The sequence below is a fragment of the Syngnathus floridae genome, chromosome 11 (genome assembly GCF_059516105.1).
Source record: "Syngnathus floridae isolate MCC-2025c chromosome 11, RoL_Sflo_1.0, whole genome shotgun sequence".
NCBI lineage: Eukaryota > Metazoa > Chordata > Actinopteri > Syngnathiformes > Syngnathidae > Syngnathus > Syngnathus floridae.
This window is the reverse complement of record NC_142423.1, coordinates 5,208,837-5,232,772: the sequence shown is the minus strand read 5'-3', so window position 1 is coordinate 5,232,772 and position 23,936 is coordinate 5,208,837. Positions and strand designations below refer to the sequence as shown.

The following is a 23,936-nucleotide window of genomic DNA, read 5'->3' as shown; positions in this document are numbered from 1 at the left end:
GTCTATAGGCAAGTTTTAAGTCACCTGTTAAATATAAGATAAAAATATGATACGGAGCTACGTAAAATTAATATAATATTGAAAATAACCAACGGGTTCATCCAACATATTTACATATACATTGTGTGCACGTACATACGTCAACAATGACAAGTGATCCCCAAATAGCGTCCTTTTTTTCCTACCCCGAGAGAACTGCTCATCGTCACTGCAGGTACAATTTATGTTTTTTAAGTGCAAAAATATTCTGACAACGAAAATGACCGTATTTGGTCTATAGGCAAGTTTTAAGTCACCTGTTAAATATAAGATAAAAATATGATACGGAGCTACGTAAAATTAATATAATATTGAAAATAACCAACGGGTTCATCCAACATATTTACATATACATTGTGTGCACGTACATACGTCAACAATGACAAAGCGCGCACAAACCAGGACGTCATCGGTGACTGCATGGGCAGTCAGGAAGATTACAAAAAAAAAAAAAAAAAAAAAGGACTCCTCGGAGCTCCGTGAGGACTACCAAGGCTGACGCCTGCAGAAAGGGCTATGAAGAATGAACAAAAGACATGGGCGTTTATGTAAAGTGTCGGATACCAATTTGGCAGATTTACTTTGTGATGCCTGCAGCCATTACCTCACTGTGTCGACACAACTTGTGAACGTCAGCAAGGCGCTCCACTTTTTAGTAGTTCTAAAATAACACCTCAAAGAAGGTATGTCACAATTATGTTGTTGAGACTTTCCCAAACTAACTCAGTCATTTGTGGCTCCTCTGCATTTATTAATTTGAATAATGCAGCTCAACGCATTTTACGCACTTGCAAACAAAAACAATTTTAAGCGCACAGATATTGGGGTTTTGAGTGATATAAAAAATCCCAAACATTTTGTCAAAGCATTATAATTTATAATAACATACTATGATATACTCTTTTATTCTGCTCATATTCTGCTTTAGTTTATTTGAGCTCTTCAGTACAGACAAACTCATTCTTACTGACTATGTTTTTTGTCCATATCCAAGGTATTTTACCTAAGCTTAAAATGGAGAATAAACGTTTGCCTGGTTTCGAGACATTTGGGCCCCATTTTTCCCAAACAACGCCGAAAGATAAGCATCCTGCTCAAAATCACAGAAACACACTACCTCCAGTCAAAAAAGGTCCAATGACTAAACAGAAGGGTCTCTACTCGGATGTCTTCACTACTTTAAGGTTTAAGGTAAAATTACACACAGAATCTAATTACCCTTAAAACAGCTATTAAATTCTTTTTAGTGTGGTGTGCTGCATGATAATTCCTAATCTCTGTTTACTGGTTAGACTTGTGCAGAAGATGCAGACGCCCAGGAGAGGTTATCCACCTCTGACTACAGTGATTATGATGATTCAGAAGGTAAGAAGCCTTTTAGGATAAGTTTGTTCAATTAAAAAAAAAAAAAAAGTCTGGAAGGGACAGCAGGCATTAAAATTCAGTCCTAAATATTTTGTCTTGGTTAGCGGTTTTCGCCTTGACTATTTCCAGAGGTTATCACCACCTACTACGATTCGATACTCTCGTATCAATAACTATTGCTGATTTTTCACATTGATCTGAGGCTGATTAAAACATTTTTGAATTAAGGGCAAACATTTTGTTAATGAAAACTAACGGAAAAACTAAAATACAAATAAAAAAAACATTAGTGTTTATAAAATGAAATAAAAACTAAAATTATAGCTGCACAAATGAAAAACTGTTGAACTAAAGAATTCATCAAAATAATTCAATTGGTCGGTATAGAAAGCTTTTCAATGAAATGCTTCCCATTTTGTTTCTTTAGACACAAGCTCAAAGTCTCCATTTGCCAAATACAAGTTTGATGACAAGGAATACTATGGCACCTTCTCAAAGCAATTACTCACGACCTACTTCAACCGTGGTGGAGATACGCCCAAGGTCCAGATGCCCTTCAAAACGGTTCCTGGTAGAAGCCCTCGCGATTTAACCAAAGAGAGGTCTGTACTGCTCTTGTGTGGCCAAGAATTGTCCACTACTCTTCCTCCCTCATTGTGATAATATTGCAGTTACTACATTTAAATGTTAATGCTGGGAAAAAGGATGCATTTGCAACCTGTTGTAAAAATACTGCATCTTTTCCAAAGGCGGCGAAGAGAATATTTGAAGATTGATTTTGAGAGGCTCCTGACAGAAAAAAAAATTGATTCCAATGTTCTCATGCCGCGTCCTTTGGATAATAATGACGAACAGCTAACCATGTCTTGCTATCTTCCGCTTGAGGTGAGTTTGGTAGAGTAATTCACGACATGATGGGGTCTTGAAGTTTTTGGCATCTACTTTCAAAAATTTCCTGGCAGATATTTGACAATGTGGAGTTTGACTGCCGTACTGCAGAAGACTGGATGGTCCTGGGGAAAATTGAAGGATCACCGTTTAAGAAACCAATTCCGGCAAAAGCGTTATTGCCCTCAGACGACAGAGTGTCGTTTGGTAAGTTGTGTGCAAAAGTTTTTTTTTAAAAAAATGCATGGGAATGGAAAATCAGGAGGATTTTAACAGCTAATTTCATCTCATCAGACCATCGCCAAGATCCCTCATTATTCCACTACAGCTGGCATTTAGTAGGAGTGCTTGACTACAATAAGGAGAAATGTCAGTACTTGGTTGAAAAGGTTTTCCCAAACAGCAACCTAAAAGAATCACAACACAATTGCCCTGGTAATTTCATTTGCTCATGTACAGTGCATGCCCAACCTTGGATCTTGCCATAAGAACTATTTGCGTGTTCCCCTCACTCTTGTTCAGATGTGAACTGCTTACTAACCGGCAATAGGCACTGGATTCCCAGAATCAGGCTGCTGTTCAGTGCCGAGGACCCCCGTGTCTTTGTCGAGCGCATCCAGTTTGCCATGTACCTCCGTGCTCGCTCCGAGGCCCTCATCCTCTACCACTTGACTGTGGACTGCATGCCCATCTGGAATGAAACACCATCTATCGATCCGCAATGTCTCTACCGTATCCAAAGTCGTGCTCTCTCAGGCTCTGGCCTCAAACTGGATATGTAAGTTGTCCCTCTGTCTTTTATTTTATTTTATTTTTTACATTATATTATTTTATTATAATTATTTATTTTGTTCTACTTTATTTTTCAGTGTTAAAACATGTATAGAGGGACTTTAGGGATTTAATTTTATTATCTATATTTTATTATTTATATTATATTACTTTATTGTAATTATTTATTTTGTTTTATTTTATTTTTCAGTGTTAAAGAATGTATAGAAGGACTTGCCAAGGAGGTGAAGCTGGAATATGACCGTACTATGAATCGCTTCATCTTGGATAAAAGCGTGACAAGCCACCCACACGAGTTTTCGCACATTGTGGTGCCGCAGAAGGAACCGGAACGCGTGCCACTGAAAGGTACAAGTGGCGTTTGTATATTTGAGTCAAATCTGGGTTTGTTTTGAGTCTCACCACTCAACCTATTTTTCCTTGTTCAGGGTGTGTGACAGTTCCTGCCTTCGACTATAAGAAGAACCGAGCTGCTTTCCTTGCAAAGTCCATGCTAACAGAACCCAAAGTAATCTATACATTATCAGAAATCCGGTCCGAGTGCAACAAACTCTCAACAATGAAACTATTCAATGTCTCCTTAACCAAACCTATGCGACTGGACGAGTTTGAAGCTAACCAGACCCAAATGCAAACTCAGGTAATTTAATTGTCAACAAGAATGTAAGACACAAACTATTTGCGATGATGTTGAAATGATCTTTCAGATAAGCTTGTTTCTCCGAGAGGCATGGATGCTCACTGTGACTTACAGTCTCCGACACAACCTTGAAACAATTGGCAAAGGCGCGTACAACATGAACGAGACTCACTGGGGTATGCACAAAGTTTCCAAGCTGAACAAACTGTTGGCTGTGGTGCACTACAACCTGCAGGACACTCTGCGCAACCTTGTGGAGGACTCGCTTCTCTGCCTGAGCAAGTTGATTTTGGATGCATGCTGCAGTGTGCTCACATGCCCCGATGAATTGGTGTGGGGCGATGATTACATCACCAGCCCCTACAAGTAAGGAAGTGTAAACATTCTCGAGAACTTACGCTGGAAACCAACTTCAAATCTACAAGAAATTAGTAGGCCTACTTACGTTGTTTTATAGGGTAAGATGTGTTGTAAGCTCAACTAAGACATGACCACCATCTACTGGTGATTGGTGATATTACATCTTAAAACTACACTGCATATTCTCAGTTCCCTTGATCCAGGATTATTTTTCTTTTTACCCATCCCTGCTCTAGTGGGTTACTCACTCGAGTTAAAAAATGGCTGCATGATGGAAAATGGTTTTTTTTTCCAGTATCATTAATACTAAATTTCAATTTAACAGATTTATGTGATTCACATTTGAGTTTCCATTTCTTTGCAGGCCAAAGAACAAGCCTCTGTTCCTAGTGGATTTAATTTTGAATGAGACGGGTGTACATTATAGTACATCTCTGGAGAATTTTGAGGAAACTATTATAAACCTGTTCAACGAGGGCATTCTGGTCACACACAATATACCGATGCTCGATAAGGTAAAGCCGAATATCATTTCACTGCAACTAAAACACAGTATGGATGGAAATACTGCTTGTGATCGGATTTAAAATGTTTTATTTTGTATTGACTTGAGTTTTGTGTCCATGCCAGTTTTTAATGAAGAAGCTGTTATTCGGTGACGAGCCTGTGCTGGAGTCGGTGCACCTTTGTGAACCAAAAGTATCGCAGTTGAGAGAAAAGATCTGCACGGCTCTCAAGAAAGCCGTCATACCCCTCAAGGCCTACGCTGCAGAGTACACCAAATACATCGAGCTGTACTGCTTAAACATGGAAGAGCACTTTCTGTAATTGTGTTTTTTTTGTGTCAATACCAAAATTACAAATAGTTTTCACTTTTAAAAAAAATACAGATATTTCTATAAATTTTTATTATCATTCATCTTTTTAAAATTTGAACAGTTCTTACTAGTCTCTGATTTAAAAACTTATTCATCAGTTTATTGTGTAACCAATACTGTATGTTTTATGAAACGTTCAAACATTTATTTGGGTTGACAGTCATAATGGCCCTCCGAAGGAAACTATGACTACGATGCGGCCCGCAACAAAAATGAATTTGACAACCCTGCTGTAGAAGACTTTGACCACACCCCCATCGGGTTATTAATCAGACCTCCACTGTCTTTGCAGACCCATTGGTGAGGATGATAAGCCATCCAAGGTAGTGAAGGTAGAAGTGGAGCAGCATCTCAACGACAAGGAAACGCTCCAAAGCTCCTTGCCGTCCTCCATCATCATCGGCGCATTTATCGTACACGTCGAGGGAGTACGTCAGACGCTCATCAACAAAAAAAAGGCTTTAGCCATCGCTACATTGGAGCACCATGCCGACAAGCTAAGAAAGCAGATGGATGATGTAAGTCATTTGTCTGAAAGGATTGCTTTTTGTAAATTCACGTTACGTCTTTTCGCGTGTCCAGGAATGCGATGAGTTCTGCACGGTCGGTCACACGCTAGGCGAGCGTCCCAATTCCATTGAGGACCTGACGGAGAAGAGGGACTGGATGAAACAAATCCCCAGCCAGCTCAAGAGTTGCAAGGTGCCGATCAGGTTGACTATTCGTGCCATCTATCCCGTAAACATATCCATATACCAGAATCTTCTTTTTCCTCAGGAACGTGTTGCGAAAATTTTAGCAGAGTATGAACTATTTGATGAGTTTAACTACCCTTTATCAAATGAGGATTTTACGAAAAAGTAAGTATGTTGTCTTTTTTTTTTTTTAACTAATGCACACAGGCCACAACATAGGGCTCACATTTTCAATCCAAGATATTATTTTTTTACCTTCAATTTATTTCCCAGGTGGCGAGCTATTGAGTGGCCCCAAAAGATTCTCAGCCAGATCGATGACGTCACCGCCAATCTTGTTCAAGAAGAAGAGCGCTTCCAGAAGATTCAGATCGCCGACCAGGACATCTTTGAGCAGCGCATTGAAACTGTTGAGGTCTGCTCACTTGTTTCACATCCAAAACAGTTGCCAATGTTGTCTTTTTTTTTTTTTTTGCTTTGTTTGTTGTAATGACGTTAAAGTCACCTGTCTTCACAGATGATGGTTGGAAAATTCATAGGTTACGCAGATGTTGATCATGCGACTGAGCTGGCCAACGATGTGAGGCGTACCAGCAAGGAGCTCAAAGAGTGCCAGGCTTTGGCGCAAACTTACAACACCAGAGAACGCCTCTTTGGTACTCCCGTCACAAATGTGAGTATAGAAACATACAAAATGCCAAACTGACGAGTCAGCACACTTTCCATCATCCATTTTGTGTCACTTGTGCCAGTATGATCGTCTGCACAAAATGGCAAAGCAGTTCCAGCCGTTCTATGACTTGTGGACCACCACTTTCGATTGGACCAACCGGGTCGAGAGCTGGCTCAACGATCCGCTGACCTCCATTGACCCTGAGCTACTTGAGCGCAATGTTGCAGGAGCCTTTGATACCATGAATAAATGTATCAAACAGTTTAAGGACAAACCCGGTGCGTAACCTCGATGACCATTCCCACCAGATCAAGTGCGGTTGTCTCTGACCTCATTTCATTTTCATGTATTAACTTGTTTTCTCTTTCCAACCCCTATTCTAGATTGCAAGACGGTGGCGGAGTTAATCCGTGCCAAAATTGAGGAATTCCGTCCTTATGTTCCACTGATTCAGGGTCTGAGAAACCCAGGGATGAGACTGCACCATTGGGAGTCACTTTCAGATACCATCGGGATAAAAGTTGTACCCCAAGCTAAACTTACCTTGTCCCGCTGTTTGGAAATCGGTCTCCAGAACCACATGGATGTCATTGCGCAAGTGGCTGAGACAGCCGGGAAAGAGTACACCATTGAACAGGTAATTTCAAAGTTTACCAGATTGCCTGCCGGGTTGTTCACATTTTTTAGAGAGTAAACTATATCCATGTGTTTCCTCATCTAGGCCCTGAATAAGATGAAATTAGAGTGGTCAGAAATTCTCTTTGAACTGATGGCCTACAAGGATACGGGCACTTACATCATGAAGAGTCCCGATGAAGCCTTGCAGTTGCTAGATGACCATATTGTCATGACACAAAGCATGTCCTTCTCCCCCTATAAGAAGGCATTTGAAGCCGATATCAACAAGTGGGAGGGCAAACTCAGAACAACTCAAGTAAGTAAACACATGTTGGGCCCAAGTGATGGTTTGGTCAATCAATATTTGACTACTGACGTGCTGCTGCCCTCTTGTGGTGCTTGCAGGATGTGTTGGAGGAGTGGCTGTTATGTCAGGGTTCTTGGCTCTACTTGGAGCCCATCTTCAGCTCGGACGATATCAATGAGCAACTACCCGAGGAGGGAAAGAGATACCAACAAATGGAAGAAATATGGAAGAGAATAATGAAAGGTGCTTTTGATAACCCAAAGGTCAGTCGGAATGGAAACAAGGAGACATTGGGACTAGTATAGAACTCATTATAAAACATACTACTATTAATAATTTGTTCTTATTCATCTACAGATAATTGAATTTTGCCCTGGTCCTCACTTGCTAGACAAGCTGAAAAAATGCAATGTTCTTTTAGAACTTGTGCAAAAAGGTCTCAGCGAATATTTGGAGATAAAACGAAATGCCTTCCCCAGGTAAACCCTCTCAAAGTGTGGCCAAATTCAGAAAATATGAAACCCAATGACCGCCTCATTAAAATTAAGTGGTCTAGGAAATTGATATAATTGTGAAAAAAAGAGATTATTTATTACTCAATGACTTTTAATTATTTGCTTCTTGGCTTGTGTCCAAGATGATTATTTAAAAAAAAAAAAAACACTTCTCCATAAACACTGCTCCAAAAACATTCAAGTAAATATTTTTGTGTTTGTAGGTTCTACTTTCTGTCGGATGATGAGCTTCTGGAGATTCTGTCTCAGACCAAAGATGCCACAGCTGTACAGCCGCACTTGCGCAAATGCTTTGAGAATATTGCACGGGTTGGTTTTTTTTTTTTTTAACAAAGGTTTAAAATTTCCTCTAATGACTTCAAACGCATTTGAGACCTTTACTCTGTTGCTCCTCAGCTTAAATTCCAGGAGGATCTACTCATCACACATATGTACTCTGGAGAAGGAGAGGAGGTGCAGCTATCTGTGACCGTTATGCCTTCTGGGAATGTGGAGGACTGGCTGAGGCTGGTGGAAAGATCCATGACAGCCACAGTCAGAGATTACGTTGACCGTTCCCTCAAAGTTTACCCTGAGGTCTGTGAGTTTACTGCAAATTTATTCTCGTTCCCAATATTCATCGCGCTGTCTCGGAATTTCAGCAACCTCGCGAAGACTGGGTTTTATCATGGCCCGGCCAAGTGGTGATAGCTGGTTGTCAGGTCTACTGGACCGCCGAGGTGTCGGAGGCTTTGGAGCAGGGGGACTTGGCCGACCGTCTTTTTCCTCAACTGCAGAAACAGGTGCCCAACTGTTCTAAATGTGGGACGCACACGTCAGAGCACGTGTTTCCATTTTCTTTTCTCGCAGCTGGGTAACCTGGTGCAACTGGTGAGAAGTGGTGTATCCAAAATGCAACGAGCTGTGCTCTCCGCCCTCATCGTCATTGAGGTGCACGCTAAAGACGTAGCAGCCAAACTTGTGGATCTGGCGGTGTCGAGCGTCAACGACTTTGAGTGGATTAGTCAGCTCAGGTTTAAGTCGCTCCATGTAAGTCCGCTGCCCTAAATGATGTCATGATATTTATCTTTGCATACTTTGTAGATATTACTGGGCCAGAGAAGATTTGTACATCCGAGCAGTAAATGCGGAATTTTTGTATGGATATGAGTACCTTGGAAACTCTGGACGACTGGTCATCACCCCACTCACAGACAAGTACGCGTTTTACGAATGAGCATCTTTTTTTTTTTTTGTAGTGCCAAATCACCAAAACATTGATTGACGTTGAGCACGTGTCACAAAGGCCAAGACCATCCTCATTCATTTTTCTGCTTCTCTCAGGTGCTACCTCACCCTGACAGGTGCCCTTCACCTCAAGTTTGGAGGAGCTCCTGCAGGTCCAGCAGGCACAGGAAAAACAGAAACCACTAAAGATCTGGGAAAAGCTCTTGCTATCCAGACAGTCGTTTTCAATTGTTCTGACCAGCTGGATTTTATGGCAATGGGCAAGTTCCTCAAAGGCTTGGCTAGGTAGCTATTGATACCTCCATTCTTTTACACAAACATGTATGAGGTGTCAGAAAACTTCCAGGACTGGCTCAGCTTTGAAAATACGTTTTATTTGCAGCTCTGGTGCCTGGGCATGCTTTGATGAGTTTAATCGTATTGATGTGGAGGTGTTGTCTGTGGTGGCGCAACAGATCACTACCATCCAAAAGGCTCAACAACAAAGGGTGATTGTATTTTATTGAAATATTATTAGAGGTATTGATCTCCTTAAATCGATTTGTAAAATACCGATAGGCTTTTTAGAAAAAAACGTTCAAGTTTTGGTGGCATGATATAATTTCCTCACATAAATTGTGAGTCTTGTGTGCCATCAACAAATAATTGCAAATGTTTTTACCCAAAAAAATTTAGGCAGAGAGGTTTGTTTTCGAAGGTTCCGAGATCCCTCTTGTCCCCTCTTGTGCCGTATTCATCACCATGAATCCTGGTTATGCTGGCCGCACAGAGTTACCTGACAATCTCAAGGTTCAAATTTCAAGTTGCCTTTCAAATTTTTGCAGAACAAATTTAACGATTTGCTTCCACAGGCTTTGTTTCGTCCCGTGGCCATGATGGTCCCTAACTTTGCCATGATAGCTGAGATCTCACTCTACTCTTTTGGCTTCAGTGATGCCAAAGTCCTCTCTCAGAAAATCACCAGTACATTCACGCTGTCTTCAGAACAACTTAGCTCTCAGGTGAACTTTACTGGCTTTTAATATTTTAGCTTACACAAATTTAGTTACAGTTTTCTGCGGTGCAATTCATAAAAGCAAATATATTTAAATTCAGCCATGTCAGAGCATTATTGTACATGAAATTTACAATAATGAGCAAGTTGCTTCTATTTTCAGGATCACTACGATTTTGGGATGAGATCTGTGAAGTCTGTAATCTCAGCTGCAGGAAATCTAAAACGAGAGAATCCCAATATGAATGAGGTTTGGCCGTTTTATTTTATTCTCTGTAAAAAGAAGAGTGCGTTAGTACCTTCTCGCTAACAATGCTGCCAACTCACAGGAGTTGATCTGCCTGAGGGCCATCAAAGATGTCAACGTGCCGAAATTTTTACGGGATGACCTGAAGCTCTTCAACGGCATCGTGTCCGACCTTTTCCCAAAGACAAAACAGGAGCCGATCGACTACGGCACGCTTGAGGAATCTATGCGGAATATATGTATGAAGATGAACCTCAAAGATGTCGATGGTTAGTTTTCCGGCTGACTTGGATGTTGTCATGTGACCTGGTGTGTGTTGACGGTTGTCATTTGTGGTTACAGAATACATTGGGAAGTGTATTCAACTGTATGAGACCACTGTAGTCAGACATGGATTAATGTTAGTGGGACCTTCCGGATCAGGTAAAACCAAGGTGAGTCTTTTTATGTCCATTGTGTGTCTTTTATTATTTTTTAGTCAGGGAAATACCGTAAATTTCGGATTATAGGCCATGACTTTTTTCGCAAATTTTGAACCCTGAATCACGAGCTTTAGCTGGTGCGGTTTATAGTCCGGTGCGGCTTATAGTCCGGAAATTACGGTAAGTGTTGTCATTGTTGCCTTTTAGTGTTATGAAGTTCTTGGAGCGGCGTTAACAGCTCTAAAGGGTCAGCCCTCTGCCACCGGTGATCAGTATGAGGCCGTTCAGACCTACGTGCTCAACCCCAAGTCGATCACGATGGGTCAACTTTACGGGGAGTATGACTTGCTCACGCACGAGTGGTAAGAAAACGGCGCGCTTGACTGCAAATGACAAGACGGTTGAGAAGTGACACTTTATCATTGTAGGACAGACGGCATCCTGTCGTCTTTAATCCGGATGGGTACGTCAGTTATGGACAATGATAAAAAATGGTACATGTTCGATGGGCCGGTTGATGCCGTCTGGATCGAGAACATGAACACCGTGCTGGATGACAACAAAAAACTTTGCCTTAGCTCCGGAGAAATCATCAAGCTCACTGAGGTACGGTGGACTAGTTCTGAAAAAATAATGTTAACATAACACGGTTTGACTCTTTTCAGTGCATGACTATGATGTTTGAGGTGCAAGACTTGGCGGTGGCGTCGCCAGCGACGGTGTCTCGCTGTGGTATGATCTACCTGGAGCCCAGTATTTTGGGCCTGGTCCCTTTTACTGAGTGTTGGCTCAGGCAAGTCCCCAAAATCATGAAACCCTTCACAGAGAAACTCACTTCCTTGTTTGAGCGCTTCCTACAGGTGAGAGTGACAAGAACATAACAAGGTGCTCCAAGCGCTGTGCAGTATGTGCAATCGTTCTTTTTTCCAGGACTCAGTCAATTTTGTTCGCGCATCGGTAAAGGAGATCATCACATCGCTGGACAGCAATCTGACTTGTAGCCTTCTAAAACTTATGGACTGCTTTTTCATGCCGTTCAAGTCTTGTGAGGTTTGTATGGGGGATTGAACCTTGATATTTGAAATATATGGGGAAAAAAAATCTATTTAGTATATATTTTTGGCATTTTGGCTGTTTTGATTCATTTGGTGATGGATGGAATTGTATTATTATTATTTACTGTCGTGTGTTTGCATCACAAGTTCTTATGTGCTTAGAATGAGAAGACACCACAACGAGGTAAACTTGAGCACGTGAAGGACCTGATTGAGCCGTGGTTTATTTTCTCCCTGGTGTGGAGCGTCGGTGCCACGGGAGATGGACCCAGTCGCCAGCGCTTTAGTGTCTGGCTCAGAAATAAGATGTCGGAAGAAAAGGTCACGACTCAGTGATCCAATATTGATAAGACTGAAGATTTTGATGAATATATTTGGTATGAATCTGAAAGTATTTTTCTTTTAGATGACTTTATGTTTCCCAGAGGAAGGCCTTGTATATGACTACAGGCTTGATGATGCAGGTATAAGTCGTTGGAATGAACAAGAGGAAGAGGACAGAAAGGTAATGCCGAATAGAAAGATAAAAAAATTCGTGACTTCATGCCGTTGAACCATTCGTTGGCTCCGTCCAACAGGTGCAGTGGGTCAACTGGGTGAACGATGCGAAGGATGTTGATATCACTCCAGATACAAGTTACTCCGACATCATCGTTCCCACTGCTGATACAGTGAGAATGACGTTCCTCATGGATATGCTTTTATCTAACATGAAGCCTGTAAGTGAATCCCAAACATCCACCAATGCTTCAAAACCAAGACGGCCAAGCTTAACTTGACTTTGTTGATTACATTTGTGACCTAGTTGCTTTGTATCGGGCCTACCGGGACTGGAAAGACCCTTGCCTTATCTGACAAGCTTCTAAAGAACATGCATCAGAAATTTGTCACACACTTCCTCATGTTCTCAGCGCGAACTTCAGCTAACCAGACTCAAGATTTTATAGACAGCAAGCTGGACAAAAGGTAGGCTGAGAGGTTGTTCACATATGATTTGATAGACAACCCGGCCCAAATTCACCATCAAATTGTTGTGTTAGGCGAAAAGGTGTGTTTGCACCTCCTAAAGGCAAGTTCTTCATCTTTTTCATTGATGACCTCAACATGCCGTTGTTGGAGACTTATGGTGCTCAGCCACCTATTGAACTGCTCCGGCAGTGGATGGACCACACCGGCTGGTACGACAGGAAGATGATAGGTAAGCAGATGGGTTTATTATGTCAACTGGCTGTTGTCTTCATCATTGTTTTATTTGAAGGCGCTTTCAAGCAAATCGTGGATATCAATTTTGCCTGTGCCATGGGACCTCCGGGGGGAGGCCGGAACCCCATCACACCCCGCTTCACGCGACACTTCAGTTTTCTGTCTTTCACTGAACTGGAAGATGCCAGCATGACCAAGATTTTCTCCACCATTTTAGGCAGTTGGATGAGTGAGTTGGTTGTGCCGCACAGTTGCAAATATGGACTTGGGTTTGTTGATTATACAGAAAGTACAGTGTATAAGTCTTGGGTACTTTGAGATTTGTTGGGTCAGCAAAAAATACATCCAAAGGGTTTAATTAAACACATTCTAACAGGGTTATTATCATTATTAATAGTAATCATAATTTTATTTTATTATTGATAATAATTCATAATAATAATAATGTCTGCTTTTACTATGTCAGTTTGACCTCTAGGTCATTAAAACTCCAAAACGTTTGTTGGCCCAAGACTTTTCCACAGTAACGCCTTTGTAAACAAGATCAGACGTTTTCTGATTCAATGTTTGTTCTTTTCAGATGGAAAAATGAGTAAGAAGAATCCAGGCAGTAAGTCAATGACGCCGCAAGTGCTTCGTACTTGACCCATACTGTAGCTGTCTTCTGATTTAATACACTTGAAGACAACCCCCCACAAATTTCTTTAGCGTATCAAGAGTATGAAAAAGATTAGCCCTTGAATGTCACCTTTTTTCTTTCCCACCAGGAACAGTGCCAGAAATCATCCCACTGAACAATGCAATCGTCAGCGTCACTATCCGCGTGTACGCAACTATTTGCTCTCAGCTTCTCCCAACCCCTACAAAGTCTCACTACACGTTCAACCTCAGAGACCTGTCCAAGGTCTTCCAGGGTATCCTCATGGCTGAGACTTGTATGATAGAGGTAAAATAGATGATGATTCATTTTTTTAAATGGCATGAAAGAATCTTTTCAAAGCACTTTATCAAGAACTCTAACACACTGTGTATAAAGATGTTTGAATAGAATCATCTAAATTTCTGTTGGCTTCATCTTAGAACAAAGACATGCTGCTTCGGCTTTGGTACCACGAAAACTGCCGGGTTTTCCAAGATCGCTTGGTGTGTGCGGAAGACAGGGAATGGTTCAATTCCCTCCTGAAGGAATTCATTCAGGAGTTTGGTTGCGACTTTGACGTGGTCGTGCCATGCCAGCCCGTCTTTTACGGGGATTTCATGGTTCCTGGAGCACTACATAAAGTCTACACCTTCATAGATGACAAGGAGAAGGTGAGCACAGCCAACAAATCAAACGTGTCTTGATGGGTCACCTGCTCCATGATGACATTTTCCAGTTGGAAGAAGTGATGATGGAGTACATGGAGGACTACAACCAGAACTGCACCCCCAAGATGAAACTCGTGCTCTTCATGGATGCCATCGAGCATGTTTGCCGAATCGCTCGCGTGCTACGCCAGCCGTTGGGCAATGCCCTCCTGCTCGGAGTCGGCGGCAGTGGACGCCAGTCCCTCACTAAACTTGCCTCGTATATGTGAGAACGGCACATTTAATACACCGTTCAGGAAGGTAGATGTACATTTTGCAAATTGTTTACATTTTAGATCAGAGTACAAGTGTTTCCAGATTGAGCTGTCAAAGAACTACGGTCAGCTTGAGTGGCGGGAAGACATTAAAAGCATCATGATGAAGGCTGGTATCCATAACCAGCAGATCACCTTCCTCTTCGTGGACACTCAGGTTTCCACTGCTTTCTTTTTCACTTCCCGCCGACTGTGTGAATTCAAAGTGTGACAAAATTGATCTGAAGTTTGTTCAGATTGTTAATCATTTGCATTACTTCCTCGCCAGATAAAAAGCGAATCATTCCTGGAAGACATCAACAGCATTTTGAACTCAGGTGACGTTCCCAACTTGTATGCGTCTGATGAGCAGGAGCGCATCCTGGCTTCCATGAAGCCAGTGGTCCAAGAGTTGGCCCTGCAGCCCACCAAACCAAACCTTATGGCTGCTTACCTCAAAAGAGTTCGCACTAATATCCACACTGTACTCTGCATGAGGTAAGTAAGTTTTTTTTTTTTTCAAAGCTAGTAAACACATTTTTGTCTGCTTTCATGAAATATTATTCCTCCTCCTTTGTGTTATTCTCTAAAGTCCTATTGGGGAAGTATTTCGTGCAAGGCTGAGGCAGTTTCCCTCCCTGGTGACATGTTGCACCATTGACTGGTTCAGTGCATGGCCAGATGAGGCTCTGCAAGCTGTGGCCACTTCGTTCCTCAATGAGTTGTACGAGCTGGAAGCTAGCCCCGAAGTCTTGAGCGGACTGGTGAGGCTGCTATTTGTGTTTCGGGGGAAATTGCATCGTAGTTTGTTTTCCTTGGGTGGCGCTGTCAACTAATAAGTCACTTTTGTTTCCCAGACAGTCATGTGCATGAACATCCACCAGATGGTAGCCCAGAAGTGTTTACAGTTCATGGCAGAGCTTTCTCGACAAAACTACGTGACCCCCAAGAGCTACCTGGAACTGCTCAATATCTTCTCAAATCTCATTGGACGCAAGAAGCAAGAACTATGTTCTGCTCGTGAGCGCATGAGGACTGGTCTGGACAAGGCAAGGGACATCTTTTGTCTGTGTTGGCTTCTGATTTAGATATAAATATTCTTCACTGAAGTCGAATGTTTGTTCCGATGTGTAGCTCCTGAGCACAGCAGAGGATGTGAGTAAGATGCAAGAGGAGCAGGAGGTGATGAGGCCTCTTTTGGAGGAGGCTGCCAGGGAAACCGAGGTCACGATGGAAACCATCAAGGTAAGGTCTTGAATGCATGCTACATAACAAGAACCCGACTACACAAACCGTGTGATTTACAACGGCAGAAAGACTCGGTGATTGCAGAGGAGACACAGAAATCGGTGCAAGCAGAAGAAGTCAAAGCTTCGGAGAAAGCCCGTGTAGCCGGGGAAATCGCCACGGATGCGCAGAGGGATCTGGATGAGGCTCTGCCGGCCCTCGACGCTGCCACTGCCAGCCTCAAGTCACTCAACAAGAATGATGTCACTGAGGTCAGAGACTTCTGTCGACTCATATTGAAGCACAAGTTGACATTTTGTAAAGTTCCGGAATGCTTCTGTAGGTGCGAGCCATGCAGCGGCCTCCTGCGGGGGTGAAACTGGTCATTGAGGCTGTGTGCATTATGAGGGACGTCAAACCCAAGAAGGTGCCTGGAGAAAAACCTGGCAGCAAGATTGATGACTACTGGGAACCTGGCAAAGTATTGCTTCAGGACCCTGGCAAGTTTCTGGATAGCCTTTTTGCCTATGATAAGGTAGCGTAGATGCAAATTCTATGTCGCTCATTGTGTTATTTTGATTTTATCAGTCACATTTATATTTAAATACTATTGCACATGTATGTTTTAAATATGTAGACATTTATCAATTTTTGTATTAAATTAATTGTATTTATTTAATTATTTAATTAATTTGTAATACATGCAGGATAATTCATAGGATATTTTAATCACAGGTCAAAACATTTGTCTTTGTTGTAAGCATTCACTTTTTATTTTGTATTATAAAAACTGCTACACTATTTCTTCCATGTAATATTTGCGCAGGAAAACATCCCAGAACGAGTGATAGCTTTGGTGCAGCCTTACATCGATAATGAAGAATTCCAACCTGCCGCCATTGCCAAAGTTTCCAAAGCCTGTACCTCAATTTGTCAGTGGGTTCGAGCCATGCACCTTTATCACTTTGTGGCCAAGGGGGTGGAGCCTAAAAGGGTAAAACATGAAAATGATGTTTGAGCCACTGTGACCATCCAGTATGATGACGTATAATGTAAACAATGAAATTTGATTTATTTACGCAGCAAGCTCTCAAGGCAGCTCAGGAGGAGTATGATGAGTCTCAGAGAAGTTTGAAAGCTGCCAAAGAAATGCAAGCAGCTGTGGAGAGTGGTATTGCTTTATTGCAGGCTAAGTATCAAGACTGCCTGGCCAAGAAAAACGAGCTGGACAACAAGTATCAACTGTGCGAGATACGACTTGTTCGAGCAGACAAGGTCAGAGCAGGGATGAAGAACATAGAACATGGGAATTATTTATTATTTTGACTTTATTGTGTCATTAGTACCTTTCTCCTTTGACCTGGCCGATCCAGATTGATGACACAATTTTGTCCTTCAGCTCATCGCTGGACTAGCAGATGAGAAAACTCGCTGGAAAGAGACGGTGCAACATCTGGAATACATGGTCAATAATGTAGCCGGCGATGTGCTCTTATCTGCAGGATATGTATCCTACTTGGGACCCTTTACTGTGAGTTTCACCACAAAAAAAAAAAAGAAAATCGACAAACCAGATTAAAATAATGATTAAAATAAAATGCTACATAATTTGAATGCTCTGTTAGGGATCCTACAGGGCAGCCATGGCAGAGGAGTGGCTGCGATCTTTCAAGGAGTTAGGAGTTCCACATACTGACGCACCAAGTCTCATGAGCACTCTTGGAGATCCTGTCAAGATTCGCTCCTGGCAGGTCAGAAGTGACATCATTGCGTGGTTTTACAATGAAAGCATCTCACACTGTCGTCTTTTGATGTCAACAGCTATCAGGTCTACCTAAGGACAACCTTTCGGTGGAGAATGCTGTGATTGCCCAATATTCGCTTCGCTGGGCTCTCTTCATTGATCCTCAAGGTCAAGCCAACTCGTGGATCAAATCCATGGTGTGTTTATAACTGGCAACAAAGAGAATCAGCTCCTGCTTTTGTCATTTACATTTGAAGCCTTACTCGAGATTTGCAATTACATTCCGTCCGCCTCATTCTGTCAACCAGGAGCGTGACAGTGGATTGGAGATTATAAAACTCAGTGATCGGGATTTCCTCCGCAGTCTTGAAAATGCAATTCGCTTTGGTAAACCCTGCTTACTTGAGAATATAGAAGAGGAGATGGATCCCTCTCTTGAACCTGTACTGCTGCAGCAGGTGAACGCATACTAATTAGAAAACAATATAAATATTTGCAAACTAAACAAGATTTTCATTCAGGTTATTATTCTTGTTGTCAAACACTCTGCAACTGGTCTCAATAATGACATAACTGTTGGTCCTCAGACATTTAAAGAGCAAGGCAGCTTAAAACTGAAGCTGGGTGATAATACCATTCCATACCATGAGAGTTTCAAGTTTTACATCACGACCAAGTTACCAAACCCGCACTACTCCCCAGAGGTTTCCACTAAAGTCACTCTCATCAACTTCACCCTGTCACCTAGGTAACACTTATTTCATACAGCATTATTTGTTTTTTGTTTACAATAGTGGTCAAGCAAATATTGCAAATTTAATCGCATCAGTCCTTAAAATATTTTGATTAAAAAGGTTTAACAACAGTCAACTAACTTGATAAGAATATGACTGCTGTGTGTTTTCAGTGGCTTGGAAGACCAGCTGCTGGCCCAGGTGGTGGCAGCAGAACGTCCAGAACTGGAAACGGCTAAGAACCAATTGATCGTCAGCAATGCCAAAATGAAGCAAGAGCTGAAAGATATCGAGGATGAGATCTTGTACCGTCTCAGCTCCTCGGAAGGAAACCCAGTGGACAATGAAGAGCTCATTCAAGTGCTGGAAGCTTCCAAAGTCAAAGCTGGCGAGATCCAGGTCAGACACTGGAAGGACTAGTTCTCCTCTCCTAATTCCAAAGATTTTCTTTGACACTGATTGTTCTTTTTTGGGTCAGGCCAAAGTGCTTGTGGCAGAAGAGACAGAGAAGGACATCGACACCACTCGTCTGACATACGTACCGGTGGCCGTGCGCACACAGATTCTTTTCTTCTGTGTATCAGACTTGTCCAACGTTGATCCCATGTACCAATACTCCCTGGAGTGGTTCCTTGGTATCTTCATGGTTGGCATCGCCAACGCTAAAAGAGCAGGTAGAGAGAAAATCTCATGAAGTTCTTGCGTGTTTGGTGTGTTGTGGAACGGGCCAATCAGTCGCAGAGATTTGGGAGTTTTAAATTTGGCTAATTGGCTGTTAAACAACATTTACTGACTGTTTCTCTGTACTTACAGATACGGTGGAGGAGCGAATCGAGAACATTAATGAATATTTCACATTCAGTCTGTACTGTAATGTGTGTCGCAGCTTGTTTGAGAAGCACAAGCTGATGTTTGCCTTTCTCGTTTGCGCTCGCATTCTAACGAATGATGGGGAAATTAACATGGTCAGTAACTGATTCGCCACTTTTACGTACAATGCAAATGGGTGAATGAATCCAAGTGATTGTGGTTTATTTTTCTGCAAGGCTGAATGGCGTAACTTGTTATCAGGAGGGATGCCCAACCAAGAACTTCCCAACCCGGCCGTAAACTGGCTATCAGACCGTGCTTGGAAAGACATCCTGGGCCTCAGTGTACTCGAGACCTACAAAGACCTTGCATCAACTTTTGACCAACATTTGCCGGGCTTTAAAAACATTTTTGATAGCAACATTCCTCACAGGCAAACAGTGACGCTACACTATCACTTGAATTGAATTTATAGATGTTCGTATGTAACCACTGTGTTTTTGTTTTGCGTTTTAGAGAGCCTCTGCCTGGCAAGTGGAATACAACACTAGACCATTTTCAAAAGCTGTTAGTTCTGCGCTGCCTGAGGGCTGACTGTCTGGTTCAAGGCATACAGGACTTTGTCGCCCTTAAACTGGGACAGCGCTTCATAGAACCTCAGGTATTTTTTCTTTGTCCCTTGTGGCAGCCATTTTCTCAAAGCAAGTCAGCCGGACATAGATCTGAGCAGTGAAAGTAAATACCATGCTTTCTTAAGATGGAACTCTGGGGTAGTAAATACAATGAAAACAGCAGGGGCCCCAAAATTGAACCCTGTGGAACACCATCTGAAAGTGCGCCATTTTTGTACAGTTCAGTAGTTTATTACTGTATGGATGAAGATAATTTCAGCTGAGTTGTGTGTTTTTTTGTGTGACAGTATTCTCCACTTTGCTTTTGTAGACATCAGACCTAGCGGTGGTTTTTAAGGAGTCGTCCCCTTCCTCCCCTCTCATCTTTATTTTGTCTCCGGGCACTGACCCAGCTTCTGACCTCTACAAATTTGCTGACGTCATGCATTTCTCCAAGAAAATCACTGCCATCTCCTTGGGCCAAGGCCAGGTTGAACATTCACACACATGAAACTCACACGTTATTGCTGCAGATGAAGCCCTGTGTTAAGATGCACAATCCTCCGCTGCTCTCTGTGGGATTCAGGGCCCCTTGGCTGAAGCCCTGATGCGGACAGCCATGGAAAGAGGTCAATGGGTCTTCTTTCAGAATTGTCACCTGGCACCCAGCTGGATGCCGTCACTGGAGACCCTTATTGAGAACATTGACCTAAAGGTACTTTGTATCTGGGGGGGGGGGATTGAAACTGAAGCTCCCCACCACCGTCAGAATTTACCAAATGATTGCTCTGTCACACAGGTCCACAAAGATTTCCGTTTGTGGCTCACAAGTCTTCCCAGCAATAGGTTCCCAGTGTCCATTCTTCAAAATGGGACAAAGATGACTATTGAGTTACCCAAAGGAATCAAGGCCAACCTCCAGAAAACTTACCTGAAGCTCACAAATGATTTCATCAATTCATCCAACAAGGTGCTGCTCTCCTACAATCCTCCCATGATAATGATTTTTTTTTACATTTATGTTGATTTATAAAAAAGGAAAACATGCTTCTGTTTTTGTTTGCTCCAGGTATCACACTTGAAGTCGTTGCTCTTGTCTCTGTGTTTGTTCCACGGAATTGCTCTTGAGCGAAGAAAGTTTGGCCCATTGGGCTTTAATATTCCCTACGAGTTCACCGATGGTGATTTAAACATCTGCATCAGCCAACTCAAAATGTTTCTGGACGAGTATGATAACATTCCTTACAAGGTGACTGCGACCCACCAGTTTATCAGTCCTTGTTTTCTTGTGCCACCCACAGAAGTGTTCTCACATTATCCACTCAAGCACATACACAGTGTCCTTCACTGGCCTTTTTTCCATCCAGGTCTTGAAATACACCGCAGGGGAGATCAATTATGGGGGCCGTGTGACGGATGAGTGGGACAGACGTTGTCTCCTTAGTGTGCTGGAAGATTTCTACTGTCCTGCAGTTCTCAGCGAGGAACATATTTACTCTGAATCCGGAGTTTACCGGCAGATTGAAACGAACGTGGATGTCAAGGTTGGATATTTTATTTGCAGCGTCAGTGTGCATGCTCCAATTCACAAAGCAAATTTGTGAGACCAAGGATTTTTGTCAGATTGCAAAATAGGTTGTCTGTTGCGCAAATGAAACTTGGTCTTTGTAGGTCAATTTAAACGTCTACATAGAATGCTTAAGACTTTTTTTGTATCCTTTCTCACTTTAGGGTTACCTGACGTATGTCCACAGTCTACCCATCAATGATACACCAGAGATTTTTGGTCTCCACGACAACGCTAACATCAGCTTTGCTCAAAATGAGACTTTTACTCTGCTGGGAACACTTCTGCGCCTCCAGCCTCGAACTGCATCCGCTGGAGGCCAAACCCTGGAGGAGGTATTCCATTTTGCCACCACATCACTGCTGTCATCTCACATGTAACCGACTGTCCTCTTCTTGGAACACAGATAGTGGAGGAGATTGTAGCAGGTATCGTAGTAAAGATCCCAAAGCCTTTTGATATTCAGGACGTGGTGGAAAAGTACCCCGTGCTCTATGAAGAGTCCATGAACACCGTGCTCATGCAGGAGATCATCAGGTAACATTGAATTGCGGTAGACTGGTTCATATGCTGTACATAGTATGTTTACATGGTGCATATTTTACAGATGTTTATTCTGCATTAGTTTTTTTTCTGTAGTAAACACAATGAAACGTGCGCCAAAAATAGCATTTTGTCAAATAATAACCTCAACGCCAATCACTGCCGTTGTCTGGTCAACTCAGGTCACAGACAGATAAACAGTAAGCAGTCCTTGTATCTTATCTATCCTTCAGGTATAACAATTTGTTGGAGGTCATCGCTCAAAGTCTTGTTGATATTGTGAAGGCTCTGAAAGGTTTAGTGGTGATGTCTTCGGAGCTGGAGCGGATGGCCAACAGCTTGTTTAACAATGGTGTGCCAGATATGTGGAAGGCCAAGGCAAGACACACACATAAATGCTCACACACATATTTACAACCCTTCTGATCGTCACAAAGATATGAGGCTCCAAAGGTCACATTGCACATATTTGTTACATACCTCATTTAATACAATCTCATGATTGGATGAATTCCTATTTTTGTGTTTAAAAACATTTCAATCTTCTGGAAAAAAAAAAAACAATGCCAGAATGGGCAACATAGATTCTCATAAATTTTGCAGTTTGCGCTGATTATAACCAAATTATCAGTGTAAAGTTACTTCCTCAACAACACCATTCTCAACAAAAGACCAAGAATTGTCTTTTATCATCCTCAAATGAGGAAGTCAATCGACACGCCGTTCCATTGGTTTCATTTGTTGCTCAAGGGCATCTCGGCAGTGCACAGGAAATGATTCAGTGGGTGGATCTCATTTCCCCCTTTGTCATTTCTTCATTTGGCCTTGTTCCTCTGTGCGAGAGACATAGACATCTCTAATTATAGTTTTGCATATAGCAAAGATTAGCAGCAAAATTCATCCCCTGGACATTTTTGTGGCCTAAAATGCTGCATTAACTAAAATTACAAACACATTTATAAAACAATTCATTCCCTGACCGGGAATCGAACCCGGGCCGCGGCGGTGAGAGCGCCGAATCCTAACCACTAGACCACCAGGGACTGTTTTGTCACCACTCTTGCAGGCTTACCCATCTCTGAAGCCTCTGGCCTCCTGGGTGTCAGATTTGCTGCAGCGGGTCAATTTTCTTCAACGATGGATCTTGAACGGCATTCCACCAGTCTTCTGGATTAGCGGCTTCTACTTTCCTCAAGCGTTTCTCACCGGAACCCTGCAGAATTATGCCCGTCGCTTCGGCATCTCCATCGACATTATTGGATTTGACTTTCAGGTGAATATAAAAATGTTTAGTTCCTTATCAATCACCCTGTTGATCTTTTTTGCAAGAATCTGATTGGGGTTTGCCTTCTTCAGGTTGTGCTGAAACCCGTGTGTGACATAGATGAGAAGCCAGACACGGGCTGCTACATCAGTGGCTTATTCATCGAGGGCGCTCGCTGGGATAATGACACCGCTCAGCTGACAGAGTCCAGGGCGAAGGAGCTCTACACAGAAATGGCTGCCATCTGGCTCATCCCAATACCCAACCGCAAACCTCCCACCGCCGGGATCTACGTCTGCCCCATTTACAAGACCCTCACACGAGCCGGTTAGTATATAAGCATGATATGAAAGCTCATCTTTTTGTATTCAAGTTGAGTTAAACAAGTGTGGATTACTCACGTTGTATCTCCTTGTGGTGTGCTTCTGTTGCCTACCCCAAAATAGACTGACGTCAGATAGTATCATGTTTCATGGCCTAGAAAGTGCTGCTCTGTATTTTCTATCCACACCACAGCCGTCACCTTGCGCTCGCTGCCACACGGACCGGCTGAAGCTCTTGATGTGCTTTTACAGGAACGCTGTCTACTACCGGGCATTCAACCAACTATGTGATTGCAGTCGAGCTGCCGACAGATCTCACTCCCGGACACTGGATCAAACGGGGAGTGGCCCTCATTTGTGCTTTGGACTATTAAAAAAAGGCGGTTGTGTAGAAAGAAGTCTTGGGTCACCTTTTTGTTCTTTTTTTTATAATGGCGGTTAAAAGTAAATAAAAGAAAGATACAGAATTACATAAAATATCTCCCATAAATGTGTGATTACATTTTTGTGAGGGTTTGGATAAATGTGAAAAAATTGACTTGCCAAAGACATTTGCGCTAAGCAGTCTTGTCAAGTTGTGACAAAGAAGATTTT

The 23,936-nt window shown here is 42.4% G+C and overlaps 1 protein-coding gene, 1 long non-coding RNA gene and 1 other non-coding gene across 3 annotated transcripts; 1 reads left to right on the top strand and 2 right to left on the bottom strand.

Annotated features, from left to right (window-relative positions):
- The first annotated feature begins 508 nt into the window (after positions 1-508).
- dnah1 (dynein, axonemal, heavy chain 1) lies at positions 509-23,830 on the top strand. The gene is made up of 79 exons (XM_088388997.1): positions 509-722; positions 1,034-1,230; positions 1,332-1,404; positions 1,832-2,006; positions 2,154-2,289; positions 2,367-2,499; positions 2,587-2,727; positions 2,815-3,070; positions 3,275-3,432; positions 3,513-3,724; positions 3,792-4,090; positions 4,449-4,599; positions 4,715-4,908; positions 5,255-5,480; positions 5,545-5,664; positions 5,740-5,822; positions 5,931-6,072; positions 6,175-6,330; positions 6,410-6,608; positions 6,714-6,967; positions 7,052-7,264; positions 7,354-7,518; positions 7,613-7,734; positions 7,974-8,079; positions 8,167-8,346; positions 8,412-8,552; positions 8,620-8,783; positions 8,854-8,967; positions 9,094-9,282; positions 9,380-9,485; positions 9,673-9,786; positions 9,849-9,998; positions 10,155-10,241; positions 10,321-10,507; positions 10,581-10,672; positions 10,868-11,022; positions 11,089-11,266; positions 11,326-11,520; positions 11,591-11,710; positions 11,878-12,036; positions 12,122-12,220; positions 12,294-12,434; positions 12,521-12,681; positions 12,756-12,913; positions 12,974-13,147; positions 13,499-13,528; positions 13,686-13,864; positions 13,999-14,229; positions 14,295-14,491; positions 14,562-14,697; positions 14,809-15,017; positions 15,112-15,283; positions 15,377-15,568; positions 15,654-15,764; positions 15,833-16,018; positions 16,090-16,281; positions 16,573-16,740; positions 16,830-17,021; positions 17,146-17,277; positions 17,372-17,497; positions 17,568-17,687; positions 17,799-17,948; positions 18,078-18,238; positions 18,398-18,623; positions 18,703-18,898; positions 19,038-19,189; positions 19,271-19,467; positions 19,551-19,695; positions 19,977-20,135; positions 20,232-20,360; positions 20,445-20,615; positions 20,715-20,894; positions 21,013-21,189; positions 21,377-21,547; positions 21,619-21,749; positions 21,989-22,133; positions 22,822-23,028; positions 23,112-23,346; positions 23,595-23,830. The coding sequence occupies exons 2-79, from the start codon at positions 1,054-1,056 to the stop codon at positions 23,714-23,716; spliced, it is 12,582 nt and encodes a 4,193-aa protein (XP_088245123.1). The 5' UTR covers positions 509-722; positions 1,034-1,053; the 3' UTR covers positions 23,717-23,830.
- Positions 21,297-23,677, bottom strand: LOC148390483 (uncharacterized). The gene is made up of 3 exons (XR_015861207.1): positions 23,421-23,677; positions 22,828-22,968; positions 21,297-22,588 (listed from the first exon to the last, which is right to left on the bottom strand). It is a non-coding gene; the product is annotated as an uncharacterized LOC148390483 (long non-coding RNA).
- On the bottom strand, positions 22,727-22,798 carry trnae-cuc (transfer RNA glutamic acid (anticodon CUC)). Its single transcript has one exon. It is a non-coding gene; the product is annotated as a tRNA-Glu (tRNA).
- Positions 23,831-23,936: the final 106 nt, after the last annotated feature.

Excerpts from the sequence above, each read along its gene's own strand:
- dnah1 (XM_088388997.1), top strand. The coding sequence starts at position 1,054 with ATGGAGAATAAACGTTTGCCTGGTTTCGAGACATTTGGGCCCCATTTT. Across the intron at positions 8,968-9,093 it reads ATCACCCCACTCACAGACAA|GTGCTACCTCACCCTGACAG; the intron begins GTACGCGTTTTA and ends TGCTTCTCTCAG. Across the intron at positions 13,148-13,498 it reads CATTTTAGGCAGTTGGATGA|ATGGAAAAATGAGTAAGAAG; the intron begins GTGAGTTGGTTG and ends TGTTCTTTTCAG.